Here is a 14,337-nt window from a genome sequence, read left to right as displayed (position 1 = left end):
CTTGAGGGTACTTCAAATAAATAAATAAGAAAATATATACATTCAATCTATTCCTTTGGGTCCTTCTTTTGTATATCCTGACCTACAAATATTTTGTAAAATAATAAAATTTATTGATTTCTTATTTGATTCAAAACGTGCGTAGTGACTGGTGACATTTTTTTTATTAGGGTGATCTCAACGTGTATAACTGGAAAGATGAAGGCTCGCATTGAAGATAACGTCATCTACTCGCCCTATCCAAACATCGAAATTCCGGTATGTTCCTTCTACACCCTTGCAAGACAGAGGCTGCTTGTGGATCCCGACAAGATTGCTCTGGTAAGCACGCGCTTTCTTTTATATGAACGCAAAATAAACAACCGGAGCTTTTCCTGCTGTCTATGCCAATTGTACACAGAATATAAAACAGACTAGCGAGTTGGTAAACCATAAGTGCTACAATGTAAATGAGCAGTGAAACCAAGCCGCCCTGCAATGTTCTGCGATGTTGCAGTGTTGATAGTGGATAAGGAAAATTCACCGGACGAGGAAGGAAAAAATTGTTGAGCGCGCGTGTTTTTTGTAAGTTTAGTGTGTTTTCTTATATTTACACCGTTTTTAGTAGTTTGGCGGCACGGTATCCTATTGAGTTTCTGTGTCAGCATGTTACTTAAACCACTCAGCTTACTAAAGGGAAGGCAGTTCAGAAACTCGGCGACGTGTATCACCTTCAAGCCTCACTTTGCATTTTTACACTTTGTATTGTACGACCTAGAACATGTCTGCTGATGAATAAATGTGTGTTTTGGCATCGCTTACAATGAGCTCTTAGATGAGTGGACCCCGTAACGTCTTACCTCATTAAGAAAACTGCTGATATCACTACCCGCCCCCCCCCCCACACAAAAAAGTAATCATAAAAATAAAAAAACGAACTATTATCTATGCCACCGGCTAGTGTGCTGCATGTGATATTACGGCTGCGCCGTGTTTTTATGGCATTATAGAATGCTGCAGCGTGGCTTTTTAGGCTGCAGCAAAGCACATCCCCGATGTCTGCCCACGTAAGCGAACCTTCCTTCGTTCTCGAGAACAATGCATTGAAGCACAACACACGGCATGCACAATGTGCAGGTCTGATTATTCAAGTAGTACAGTACTTTGGCGTCCAAGTGCCACAGCACATACAACCAGAGACGCGCAGAGACAGTGCAAGGTAAATATACCTGGTAGCGAAGCTTCCATAGAAGCCCATACGTTCAAAACATGGTTGCTTACCGGCGGTTCATGGGGCTTAGCGCCATCTGCATGAGGAGGGAACACTTCCGGCGGAAGAAAAAATAATTTTATGTCATATCCGTTAAAAAAATAAGTGACGTCATTTTGTTCTCATAGGCGCGAAATTTGTTTTCGGAGGCCTGACATTAGAGCTGTATATTCAAATGCCCCGCCATTCGACTTCATGGGCGTTCCGAGTTTTGGGCGCGAAAAGCGATGCCGGAAAAGCCGTACGGGTGTCGAAATCGCATCGCTGCACAGAACATACTTTCTTTGGAGGCCGACGAACGCTTTGGGCGTAGAGTGCTCGTCCTTTCGTCGGACGCCAAGCCCGTCGGCCAGCGCTGTTGCACGAAAACAACTAAAGTAAACAAGTATCTGATGGTCGCAACTCGCTACTTTTGACTGCACAGGTTAAGAAGCAATAAAATTACCCGCGTCACCTAATTCAGACAAACGTCGGCATGCAACACAACACAACTTGTGAGGGGGGCGTATTGTAACAGGTGAACTTTACGAGCGCGCCTTTCCACGCACTCCAATAGTTGCATGGCATTGCAAGTGATAGCGGCGTCAACGCCCGCCGCTATCGATGGGCGCTCTCTTGGTGGGCCCTGAAAAAAATGTATTTATTGATAATGATCTAGTAAAATACAGTTGAATCCTTTCTCGCCATGCGTATATAAAATGAATTAGGAATTTTATTTTCGTTGAATCAATCTAACTGCGTCTCGCTTTAATTGAAAAACGCATTTTTTCCCAGTGTTTATTCCCTCCAAACGTAGTCGCGCTTCAATCGCTGCTTCCATAACCACCCTTGTTGGTGTCGGTGACAATTGGTTCTGAACCGCTTTTCGCCCGAAGCTTCGCGACCTATGTGGATCGACCTTGGACAGTGGGCGAGGAATGCTTTTCGTAACTTCTATCTTGATCGTAAGTCAGTAGATGCAGGTACTAGCATTTTATAAGTAAATAGTTGCTATGCGACGCGGCTAACGCATAAAGCGCCTCAAATCGCTGGATTGCCCGACGGACGTTCATGACTGTGCTTCATTTCTTCTTTTTCGGCGCGCGTCGGTTTCCTGTACGCCTCAAAAAAGATTAATGAGGCACACTTACGAAGTTCCCTCTTGCAAGTTTCATCCCTCCTTTTCAGGCATGCATCAACCCGTGGCCTATGCTGTAATGAAGACCAAAAATATATTAGTGGCCGAACGGTTAGAGTATCGGGTGTCTGACCAAGCTGGGTTTGAAACCAACAGTTGGAAATGTAATTTCTATCGAAATATATGATTATATTTTTTGGGCCCATTTCCATGCGAGAGCGCACCGTTATGACGTCATTGGGCGCCTGCGCCGTCCATAAAAATTACGCAGACTATAGTTATCTAAAAACCGCAGGAACAGGCTAAGAAAACTATCTGAAAACCGGCGTCCTTTCTATCCTTGTCCTTTCTGTGCTCTTCCACGTTGTTTTGCTATAACCTAAAGCGTTGTAAATGCTTCGAATATTAGCTCAACCTTAAGGCTCTAGAATACATTTTTCAATGTGTTATTCACTTGACATGGGCCAAAACAAGCTTGCAAAAGAAATGGATATGCGCAAAAACGAAAAACACGGACACAGAAATAGACGGGGACGAGCGCATTTTAGGGACAATGAAGCATTTTAGGGACAATGACCTCCGTCTGCTCCAAGCCGATAAGGAGGGGGGGTTTGTGGTGTTAAATGCTGCTTCTTTTGCTGAGAAGACTAGGAGGGCCATTTCTAAGAATTTCATTCCGGTTAAAAGCAGTGCCGTCCGTGTAAACACAAAGGCAGCTAATTTGTGTCAAAACCTTCAGCTTCTCAAATTGGCCAGGGATATTAGATCTTCTAAGGGCAATTCACTCAGTGTTTTCTTTACGGCAAAAACGCACAAGCCAGAAGTACCATTTCGCACAATCATAAGTGAGAAGGGATCGTGGCAGTACTTGGTCAGCCAATTCTTGCTTAAGAATCTAAATGTACTTTCAGTTAATGATCCCTTCGATATCAAGAGTTACGATGATGTGGTGCGATTTTTGCAGGGGGGAACATTTTTTGATTTCATGTTCTCTGTCGATGTTGATCGATGTTGACGATTTATTCTATTCTTTTCCTCATGGCCATTTATTCGTTGCTGTTCGAGACTGTATTGATGCCAGCGGGGCCATTGCCTTTCAAAATTCTGCTGGCATGTCGGTAGATTATTTTATCAGTTTACTTGAATTTTACCTCCGGTCAACTTTTGTGGCCTTTGAGAATAGTTTTTATTTGCAGCGTCAAGGGATTTGCATTGGGTCTTGTGTGGCACCTGTCTTGTGCAACATTTTTTTAAGCTGACGTGGATCGTTGTTTGTCAAAAATCCTAGAGAAAAGTAACGTTATTAAAGTTTTTAGGTATGTTGACGACTTTTTAATACTTTTAAAGAAACCACCTGTTTTTACCTTAGACAAGTCTGTTGATGCTATTCTTGACTGCCTTTCGGCAGCATGGGAAGGGACTGGCCTTCACACATGAAATCCCTTCTAATGATTCGCTGCAGTTTTTAGATCTACGGCTTCGGTTTTTAAATGATCATGTTTGTTGGTCTTATAATCCCCGAGCAGCAAAAGGCATTATTGCCATATGATTCTGCGCAGTCTAAGCTGGTCAAGCGGGGGATTGTGAAACTTTGTCTGGGTTACGCGCTCAGGAAATCGTGCCCACATGCTATGCAGGATAGTTTTAATGTCCAGGTTCGGCATGTGTTGGATGCCGGTTACCCTTGCACGGTAGTTACGGCAGTTCCAGAGGTTCTTTTGCGAGAGTCGAAAGCAGCCCGCGCTGGTGCAAAAACGGGGCTGCAGTGCTGGAGCCGTCCTGAAGTGTTGCCCTACTTACATCGTACCTCTCATAATTTGAAGAAGGTTGCGAGTAGGCACGCTGTGCCAATTGTTTTTTCAGCCCCGCGTAAGCTCGCTGGGCTCTGCCCGAGGATTTGTGCTGCTAAAGGTGGATACACACGCGAGGGCAAAATCCCGCCTGCTCCGCGGACAAACAGTGACGTCAGCACTTGAATCCGGCGCAGCCGAGTTAGGTCGCATTCGCACAGCCGGACCGCCGTTTGCGGAATCCGCGTGCTTACTCTCGACTCCAACGTTTATTAGCAGCTGCGCGTTTGCATAATCGGCGTGCCCTGTATGCCATAGTGCTATGAATCTCTCAACAAGAACCAAAAGAGTGACGTTTGCATCGTCACTTAGCGTTTTCTTGTGCACCTCACTCATGTTGAAGTCACGCAGGCTGCGCGGTCTGAGTAAATAGAAATGCGCGCGCAACCACGACTCGGCTTTCCCGCTGCCTCACAACAAAATACGCGCGGTCACTGCTGCACAACGAAATCACACGTGGCTCCAAGCCGATAACACGCCATCGTAGCCACGCCAATGCGTCCGAAAGCAGAATCCTGGAGGATGCGGCAAAAAGCACGAGCCGGCCTACGTAAAATGCGCGGTTGGCGTTGTGTACGAAATTCCGCTATCATGTGGAAAGACGTACGTAGGGCAAACTGGGCGGTGCGTCAATGTTCGTGCAAGGGAACATGAGCTGTCGATTAAAAATAATGAGAATGCGCATTTGCCTGCGCACGTCCGGCATTGCATGTGTGTACAAAATTTCCGAGGCATCAAAATTTTGGGCAAAAGCCGTGATACTACTGCCCGTGAACTGTTGGAAGCCTTTCATATTTCGTCAAAAGGAGATGGCTGTATAAGTGACACATCAATTTCTTTAAAAGAAACTGAGATGATGTTCTTGCGCTGCACGTTGTAATCTTTGAAGTGTGTCATGTGATCACCGCTGTTCTACCTACGTCATTCAGAGTATATATTGACAACGCAGCAAAAATAAAGTCAGTTGAATTGCGCTCGTCCCCGTCTATTTCTGTGTCCGTGTTTTTTGTTTTTGCGCATAACCATTTCCTTTGCAAGTATGAACCAACTCGCCCAGCAGAAAGTTTCACTGAGCCAAAACAAGCTCATTTTCAAGTATAGCAATGTCTTTTTTTTCATTGTTTGCAACCAAAAATATCCGCAATACAGAAGTACAAGGATATTATACGAAGAGGTACAGCAAACCAGCCGACCTCCCGCCCGATTTTGTAGCCGTAGCGCCACTTATCTTAATGGCCCCTATGTTACTACATGGCGCGAGCCCTTGTTCTCAAAGATCTATCGAGGATGTTGGGAAGAAGTCCAATGCTGCGCTGCTTTCGCCCTTTTACGGCACCCTAATTCCAGGAGCTGTCACGGGAGCGACCACATCATTAATTTTTATAACTTTTGGTGCCTGTTCTCGCCTCACTAAATGACATTCAGCCCGACAGAAAGCGGGCGCTAGCAAACGGCCGAAGTACCTCTCACTCAGTTTCACCTACCCGCGAGCGCCGGGAGGGAACAGAACTAACCCACGATGGCGGTTCCTGATCATAAGACAACAAATGCGCTCTCGACTCTCCGCATATGGCAGTGGAACTGTCGTTCCTTCAGACCACGGCATGCTACCTTACAAGAATTTGTCAAACAATACCCAGCCGACCTCATAGCACTGACACAAAACGTCTGGCTACAAGGGTACAACACCCACGTACAAACAAAACGCACTGCAATCCACACCAAGCAGAGTCTCACCGTACAGGAATTCGAACCAGTCAACACACCGATCGAACACACCCTAATGGAAGTCATACCGGAGAGGAAATCGCGCAAGAGCCTCTGCGTAGCGAGTGTGTACAGCCCTCCCCAAGACCAGCTTTCAGACTTCAAACACCGTGTCCGAGAAATTAAGACGCGCACCGACGGTCATCACCTCGTTATAGTGGGGGACTTCAACGCCCCACACACGGCCCGAGGATACCAGACCACCACAAAGAATGGAGCTCGAGTACACGACACTGCACAACAGCACAGAGTCACCATGTGGAACAACCCACTCCAAACCGCGAGGATAGGTAATAGTGTCTCCAGAGACACAAATCCAGACCTCACATTCACACTAAACGTGCCCTCAGCAGAATGGAGCCTACTTCCAGAAACCCTGGGCAGCGACCACCACATCCTCCAACTGGCCATGGCCCATACTCGCAAACCCGCCAGGATTCGAATGGCCCGGGTAACGGATTGGAAGTCATTCAGAGATGGGCTAAATGTCGAGACCACCATCGAGAACATAGATGACGGGCTGAAGAAAGTCCTCGACACGGCGGATCGCCACACCAAGAGAGAGAGATTCAACTTTAATTGTGCCAGCAATTCACGAGGGCGGACGCATCCTCCCTCCGCCTAGCAGACGGCAGAGATCCCCTGGGTGAACACAGCTGAATGAAGTCGCGCCAGCTGTCGATACGCTCCGCTTTCACCTCTGGGAAGCCAGAAGAGCTCTCCTCAAGATATGGGAGAGACAGAAGCTAGACAAGAAATTAAAGAACCGAATCGCCCTCATCACCAAGCAAGCGCAGGCATACGCGGAGAAATTAGGAACGCTGAACAAGCACATATTCTGCGACAAACTCCAAGGAACATTGCGAACAAAGACGACGTGCCACCTCCTGCGAGCCCTTCTCGACAATGGCCCTACAAAGACGCAGCAGCGACAACACCTCTGTAGGCTCGTGCACAACCACGCCGGATCAGAAGAGAACCTCCTTCGAGAAATTCAGGGGAAGCTGTGTGGCTACCCACCCGGTAATACGACGGCACAAGGCAAAGCTAGCTTAAGGTGGGAAACCAAACCCCGAACTTGAGCAACCCTTTACGCAGGCTGAACTCTCTGCAGCACCATCGACGCTCACCAGAAACACCAGCCGAGGCAAAAATCATATCATCATCAACCATCTCCGGCACCTTCCACAGCAGGCCACCGCAGCCTTACTCCAGTACTTCAATGTATGTTGGGAGAAAGGAGCGCTACCAGCGGCCTGGAAGCACTCGCGAGATCACCATGATCCCCAAACAAAACAAACACATCAGCATCAAGAACTTACGCCCAATTTTCCTTACCTCGTGCGTAGGGAAACTTTTCGAGCACATCTCTTGCAAAAACCAGTATCCAGTGCCCAGTGCCATGCCTGATTATGGGCCCAGTGTCGCGCGCTGGATGCTGCGACGCTGGCAAGGCGCGGAATACTGGGAGGCGCTGGGCGCGGGGTACTGGTGCGAAATGCAGCTCTAGAGCGACAAATACGTAGTGCCTGGCTACCTTATATATTTTTTCGTATACAAAAAGAAACAGAGAGCGTTTTAATGCAATAAAGAAGAAAAAAAAGTAAAAAATAAAACCTGCAAGGGTTCGAACCTCCGACCCACAGATCCCAATCCCAGCATCTTACCACTACGCCACGCCGATTTATGATTACTGATACATATTTTGCCATGTCAACACGCAGACACAGTTGGAGCTTTGCGCAGACGTCTTGCACAGACATGGTAGATGCGTATCGCCTTCACCTAAAACTTATACCTCTTTTAGAAAAAAAGGTGCTGTCCGTATTGCATAGTATGCCTGGAAGTGCTGCAACACTGATTTGCTTTTGCGATTGGTATATTACTACGACAAAAGCCTTAAATGAATCGCCGACACGGGGTGTTGTACGGGCTGTTACTGCCGATTTTGACAGCCGTTTCTTGTTCTTCGCCTAAAGGTAATGTACCATTTGCATAGCTCGACAATGCTTTTCAATCGACACGTATGTTTAGTCACATATTTCCTTCAGAGAAGCGGTCGGTTAACGCGGATGGCAGCCTTCAGCGACAGCACATATAGGTATGTTTATAACGTGTCATATCAGCGCTCCATAGCTTGTTGTGCTGACACTGTAGGCACGAAAGAATTGTCTGTTTAAAAACACCGATGGGAAAGCTGAACTAGAGAGTGATTTATCCTCGTTGGACTTGTTTATTCCTCATCCCAGACGGGCCGATAGTGTGTAGACGAACTCGGCGGGTACGGTAGGCTTAACCTTCGGTTGAAGTGAACGATCTCAATGTGGGTACCTGGCGAATGCGAAAATGTTTGTATTTGAGCTTCAGAACCCTTTAACTATTATGTTTAGTGCACAAGGGAAAGTGGAACCGCACGAATCGCAGCAGTTTTGTTGTCGGTGGGATAATATCAATCAGCGGCAGGTTTCCTGAGGTCCGTTCGAACGCGTCTGAGCGGCTGCTGGTTTTCGTGTCGACTGTACAACAGGGCTACAACTCGCAGTCATCGATAGCGTACAAACTACTAGAAAACGAGGCGTTATCTGCGTTTGCGTAATTTCGTTCACGAATACAGCTATCCGCACATCAAAAGGAAATGTACAAAGCGAAAGTGATCGCATATGCATGGGCTAGCTCACGCACCTTTATTCCAAGCTGAAACACCGCCGACACGAAACAGACATTTATGATCCCAAATTATAGCGCTATTTAGAACAGGAGTGTTTTTTGGACAGGATATGCTCATAAAATTGTATCAAGCATTTAATATTCAACAGCGCCTACACTCCAGCAGTGCGGCACAAACGAAACGAGCGCAGTCTCCAGTACGAGCCAGCGAACTCCAGCGACAACCAGCGCGTGTACAGCGCACACCAGTGCGCCCCAGCGTCATAACAGTGAAACCAGCGTCTCGCCCAGTGTTACCCAGCTCTTATCTAGCGATCTCACCAGTGTCTTAGTGACTTCCAGTGACTCCCAGCGTGCGCCAGCGTCCCCAGTGCCATCCAGTGTCAAAAAACGCGCTGGTTTCACACTGGAAGGCACTGTAAGTCGCTGGTTTTTGCAATAGGGATGATACACAACCGCCTAACCGCATACCTCGAAGACAACGGATATTTTCCGAACACTATGTTCGGATTCAGGCAGAACCTGTCAACGCAAGACGTTTTCTTTTACTCAAGGAAGACCTCATCGACCACCGGAGCACCCGAAGAAAGTCCACGATCCTAGCCATCGACGTAAAAGGAGCTTTTGACAACGTCAGTCACGAAGCTATCCGCTGCAATCTTGAAGACCTAGGCAGCGGGTCGCGGAAATACCACTATGTCAGGAACTTCCTCATGAACCGCACGGCAACAGTGGGAATAAACTAACTCCGCAGCAACAGCGTCCGACTACCGAACAAAGGCACCCCACAAGGGTCGGTCATATCGCTGTTGCTCTTCAACGTCACCATGATCAAACTACCCAGCCTCCTCTACGCCATACCAGACCTACGACACACTTTTTATGCAGATGATATGACGTTGTGGACCAGGGCCTCGAAGACCGGAACGCAAAAAACACACCTACAGGAAGTAGTAAATACTATCGAGAGCTACTTGCAAAAATGCAGCCTCCGCTGTGCTCCCGAAAAGTCGGAACACCTCGTCCTCGTGTCAAGAACAAGAGGCAGACCACCCAGCTATCATGAACCTGATTCCATCGCTAAAGTGGAAACCCTACTTCTGCTAGGGCTACACATCCACAAAGAGGGGTCCGGGGCAGCCGCCCTCCCGCGATTACAACGAACGATGCCACAGCTCACATATCTCGTCAGGAGAGTAGCAAGCCATAGAGGTGGCCTTAAAGAACAAGACATGCTACGCTTGATGCAAGCACTCCTGACCAGTCTAATAACATACCGCACGGCCTACCTTGCGCTGAGGAATGCAGAGGTAGAAAAACTCAATATTTTAATACGCAAAGCCATCAAAATCGCACTGGGGCTCCCATCCACGGCTTCGACCACGAGACGTCTCAAGATGGGCGTACACAACACCTGGCAAGAACTACCTCAAGCTCACAAAGCCAGCCAATTAAAACTACTGAAGCTCACGCTGACCGGTATATCAGTGCTCCAATGGCTAAGCTACGGGGAAACCTTTATAGCCGCCACGGACCGAAAAGAAAGAATTCGCCCGAACATCCGCGTATCCCCGTGCATAGCACCAATCCCACGCAACATGCACACCACGTACGATAAGGAAAGAACACAAGCCCGAGTGGGTGCCCTACGGCGAAGACACAGGCAAGATCCGGACGCCAGATACACCGACGTAGCCAAATACCCGCAAAGAAAGGCTTACGCCCTTAGCGTAGTAGATTCCCAGGGCAGAGAGCTAGCGTCTGCCACAGTCCGTGCGCAATACCCTGAGGCTGCAGAAGAGGTGGCGATCGCCCTAGCGACTACAACGTGCATGGACGCAGCTGTCGTCTTTTCCGACACTCAAGCAGCTGTCAGAAACTTTGCTAAGGGTCGCGTGTTGACCGAAGCCCTAAAAATGTTGAAGCGCCGAAGCACTCCGATCCCGTACACCTGCGTGACATGGGATCATGGACACGAGGGGCTGGATGGGTACGAAGCGGCACACGCCACGGCCCGCGATCGTGCCTGCCGAGCCAACCCTCCCTACTATCGATGGAGACGCCTGGCCAGCGTCAGCAGGGCCAGAGACCGTACCCATCACCTACGCAGCGATCCTTCAACATCACAGGCTGGAACACAGGGTGTACCCACCACCTCACCCAATATTAAACAAAGAAGAAAGCGCCACACTCACAAGACTGCAAAGCAACACTTACATCCACGGCATACTCATGCATAGAATCTACCCGACACTACAAGGATACCTTTGTCGAATTTGCGGCGCACCAGACACCCTGGCGCACCTGATCCTTGAGTGCCCATGGAACCTAAACGCAGACGCATCACCCTCACAAAAAACTTTAACGCCACAGAAGAAAGCGAAGACCTCATCAAAACGTGGAAGGCCAAGCTCGTCTCCGAGGACCTGGAGCAACAACGACGCTCCGTCGCCAGGGCCAAGGAGGCAGTGAAGGCCAGAGGGTTCCTGGAATGAGAAGACCTCCCACCTAGAGTATCCCACCCGGGATACTGTTTCGAAATTAAACGTTTATTCCTCCTCCTCCTCCTTTTCTCATGTATTTCTTAGAGGACACATTGCGTGTCATAGGTCTGAAGAATAATCACACGGCACATCATCATGATAAAGCGAAAAAATAAAGCATAATACACATGGCTCTGGGGTAGGTAGCTAATTAATTAGTGGGACTCTTCCAAAACCCTCGTAAACATTGTAGCACCTTCACGTCAGCCGTAATGTGATATATCACATTTGTTAATTTAAGATGCTTTATAAAATCCAATTTACAGGACTGCATTATTCGTTTTGGTGTGGAGACACGGATTTGTGAACAGCGTGCTCCTATTCTTTTATCGCATTTTCGCCAATATTTGTAAAAATTTCTGCATCCCAAATCAGGAGTACACTTCTAAATTTAATATTAGAATTTAGATTTTTTAAAGTGCGACAAACCTAGTTTAAATAATTCCGGTGGTCATCTCATATAAGCATCATTATGTTTTACGTGCACTTGAAACCGGGAAAGCGTAGTTAGCTCCGAGCTAAAGCTCCCTGCTAAACTTGCTGACTGCGGCCATTTCAGTATTTGCTTGATTATTTTTTGTTTCACAGTAACAGGTGGCTTTGTGGCTTCCTAGGTATTTTCTCGATTTTAGTGATAAAACTTATGCAGGTATTGGATAGCAACGCTGCAGTCGTTCACACACTGTAAAATCAGGCAGATCACGTGGTTTTTTCTACTACTTCGAGCGTCTTGTTTGTACGAGCGCCTTTGACTCCGCAGTATGGTCCGTGCACGTCTCCATACCCCCACGCTCTCTCTCTCTCTCCATTCCTTCTCTTCCCCTTCGCCCTTTCCCCAGCGAAGGGTAGCCAGCCGGGCTCCTGACTGGTTCCCTGCCTTCCTTATATCCCTCTCTCTCTCGCATAACTGTGTTATGTATACCTACTGCGTATTATTGTTGTTGTGTTCATTCCTTTTTCTTGTACATCACATTTGTAGCATAATAGGTGCTTTATGTATATATATATATATATATATATATATATATATATGCAGGTTAAGCGGGCAGAAAGCGGGTAATAGATAAACAAACTAGAAAAAAATCTAAACGTAACGTAGCATAAGAAGTGACGTCACTTTGTTCTAAAAGGCGAGAAATTCGTTTTCAGAGGCCTTTCAATAGAGCTGTATATTCAAATGCCCCGCCATTCGATTTGATGGGCGTTTCGAGCTTTGAGCGCGGAAAGCGAGGCAGGAAAAGGTCAGCCGTACGGGTGTCGAAATCGCATCCCGGCACAGAACACACTTTCTTTGGAGGCCGACGAACGCTTTGGGCATACATTGCGTAGAGTGCTCGTCCTTTCGTCGGACGCCAAGCCCGTCGCTGAGCGCTGTCGCACGAAAACAACTGCAGTAAATAATTATCTGGCAGTCGCGACTCACGACTTTTGATTGAACAGCTTAAGCAACAATAAAACTACCCACGTCACCACATTCAGACAAACGTTGACAAACAAAACAACGCAACGTGTGTGTGTGTGTGGGGGGGGGGGGGGGGCGTATTGTGACAGGTGAACTTTACGAGCGCGCCTTTCTGCACACTTGAACAGCTGCACTGCATTGCAAGTGATAGCGGCGTTAGCGGCGTCAACGCCCGCCATTATCGATGGGCGCCTAAAAACGGATCAAGTATAATAGAGTTGTCTTTCCTTTTCTCATCATGCGTATGCGTAATGAGACCTAAATTGGAGTACGCCAGTGTAGTTTCGGACCCGTATACTCAAATAAACATTAAGTGTCTTGAAAGAATACAGAGGAAAGCAGTCCGATTTATTTATAACAAATTCTCACGAACTGACTCTCCATCCGATATAATGATAGCCAATGACATTCCCCTTCTTAAAACGCGCCGAAAACAGTTCCGAATCGACTTCCTCTCGCTGCTTCTTAATCACGAACTTGCTATAGATCCATCACCGTATCTATCACCCTTACTAACCAGACTACTAGGCACCATCAGCCCAACTCTTTAACACCTTATTTTGCTAGAACTGACACTTATAAGTATTCCTTTTTTCCACGCACGTTCTTAGATTGGAACGAATTAATCCAGATATCTTAGTATCTCCTACCAAACCGAAGTATCACTGTTGCACCATTTCACATCTGTTATTGTAGCACTATTTTTGCAAAAATATAGGAACAGATTCCGTTGTTGTTTTGCATTCGGTTGTATTATATCTTATTGCACTAATCTTGAAACAGATTCTATTGTTGCTCTTTTGTGTTTTATTATCTATGTTATTGCGTTAATCTTCAAACAGTTTGTATTGTCGCTTTTTGTAATATGACTGTTTTTTTTAAACTACCCACCTGCTTGAACCCAAGGGTCTGCAGTATGTAATAAATAAATAAATATAAAATTGATTAGGAATTTTATATTTGTTGATTCAAACGAACTGTGTCTCGCTTTAATTAAAACAAATTTTTTTCTTTCCCAATGTTTGTTCCCTCCGAACATAGTCGAGCTTCAAACGCTGCTCCCATAACCACCCTTGCTGATGGCGGTGACAATTCGTAGTGAACCGCTTTTCGCCCGAAGTTTGACAACCTATTTGGATCGATCTTGGTGCTCTTTGGAACGCCAGTAGTCCGTGAGTCGTGAGTGGTCCGCGGCAAGAACTAGCAACAGACGCTGAGCCCGCTGCACCGCTGGAAGAAGAAAAGCGGTTGAAGGCGGCGGCACCAGCGGTAGCAATAGACCCCATATGGTAGTCATTTTCTGCTTACATCTACTCTCGATTACGGGAGAGCATGGAATTTTTTTTCTCTCTCTCTGTCGCCTTTTTGCTGAGTAGCGCACTTCCGGCGAGCCGTTGTGTTTGTCTCGTTTCGCGCAGCGGACGATTTTGCGCTCTGCACGAGAACACCTGATTGGCAGCATACGTATGACAGTGCCACAATCACGAGCACCAAGGCAGAGGCGTGAGGATGAAATAGCATGATCACGGCGCTGGAACATGGTAGAAAATAACATAGTTTCGCTCTCTGCGCGCTCGACCGCAGGACGTGGAAACAAGCAGACGAACAGACGAAACAAAATTAAATTGCTCTTGCCACAGTACAAATTAAAATAAAACGCGCAGACATTGGGTCTGTATGTT

The 14,337-nt window shown here is 47.0% G+C and overlaps 1 protein-coding gene across 1 annotated transcript in view; it reads left to right on the top strand.

Moving 5' to 3' along the window:
- The window catches only part of LOC119449056 (uncharacterized), a 102,482-nt gene that overhangs the window by 14,717 nt on the left and 73,428 nt on the right, over positions 1–14,337 (top strand). The window contains exon 2 of the mRNA XM_037712248.2: positions 171–321. Within this exon, the coding sequence (XP_037568176.1) occupies positions 199–321 (123 nt within the window). The 5' untranslated portion in view covers positions 171–198. The remainder of the gene's footprint in view (positions 1–170; positions 322–14,337) is intronic.

This window comes from Dermacentor silvarum, chromosome 4 (assembly GCF_013339745.2).
Source record: "Dermacentor silvarum isolate Dsil-2018 chromosome 4, BIME_Dsil_1.4, whole genome shotgun sequence".
Taxonomy (NCBI): domain Eukaryota; kingdom Metazoa; phylum Arthropoda; class Arachnida; order Ixodida; family Ixodidae; genus Dermacentor; species Dermacentor silvarum.
This window is presented reverse-complemented; position numbering and strand designations above follow the sequence as displayed.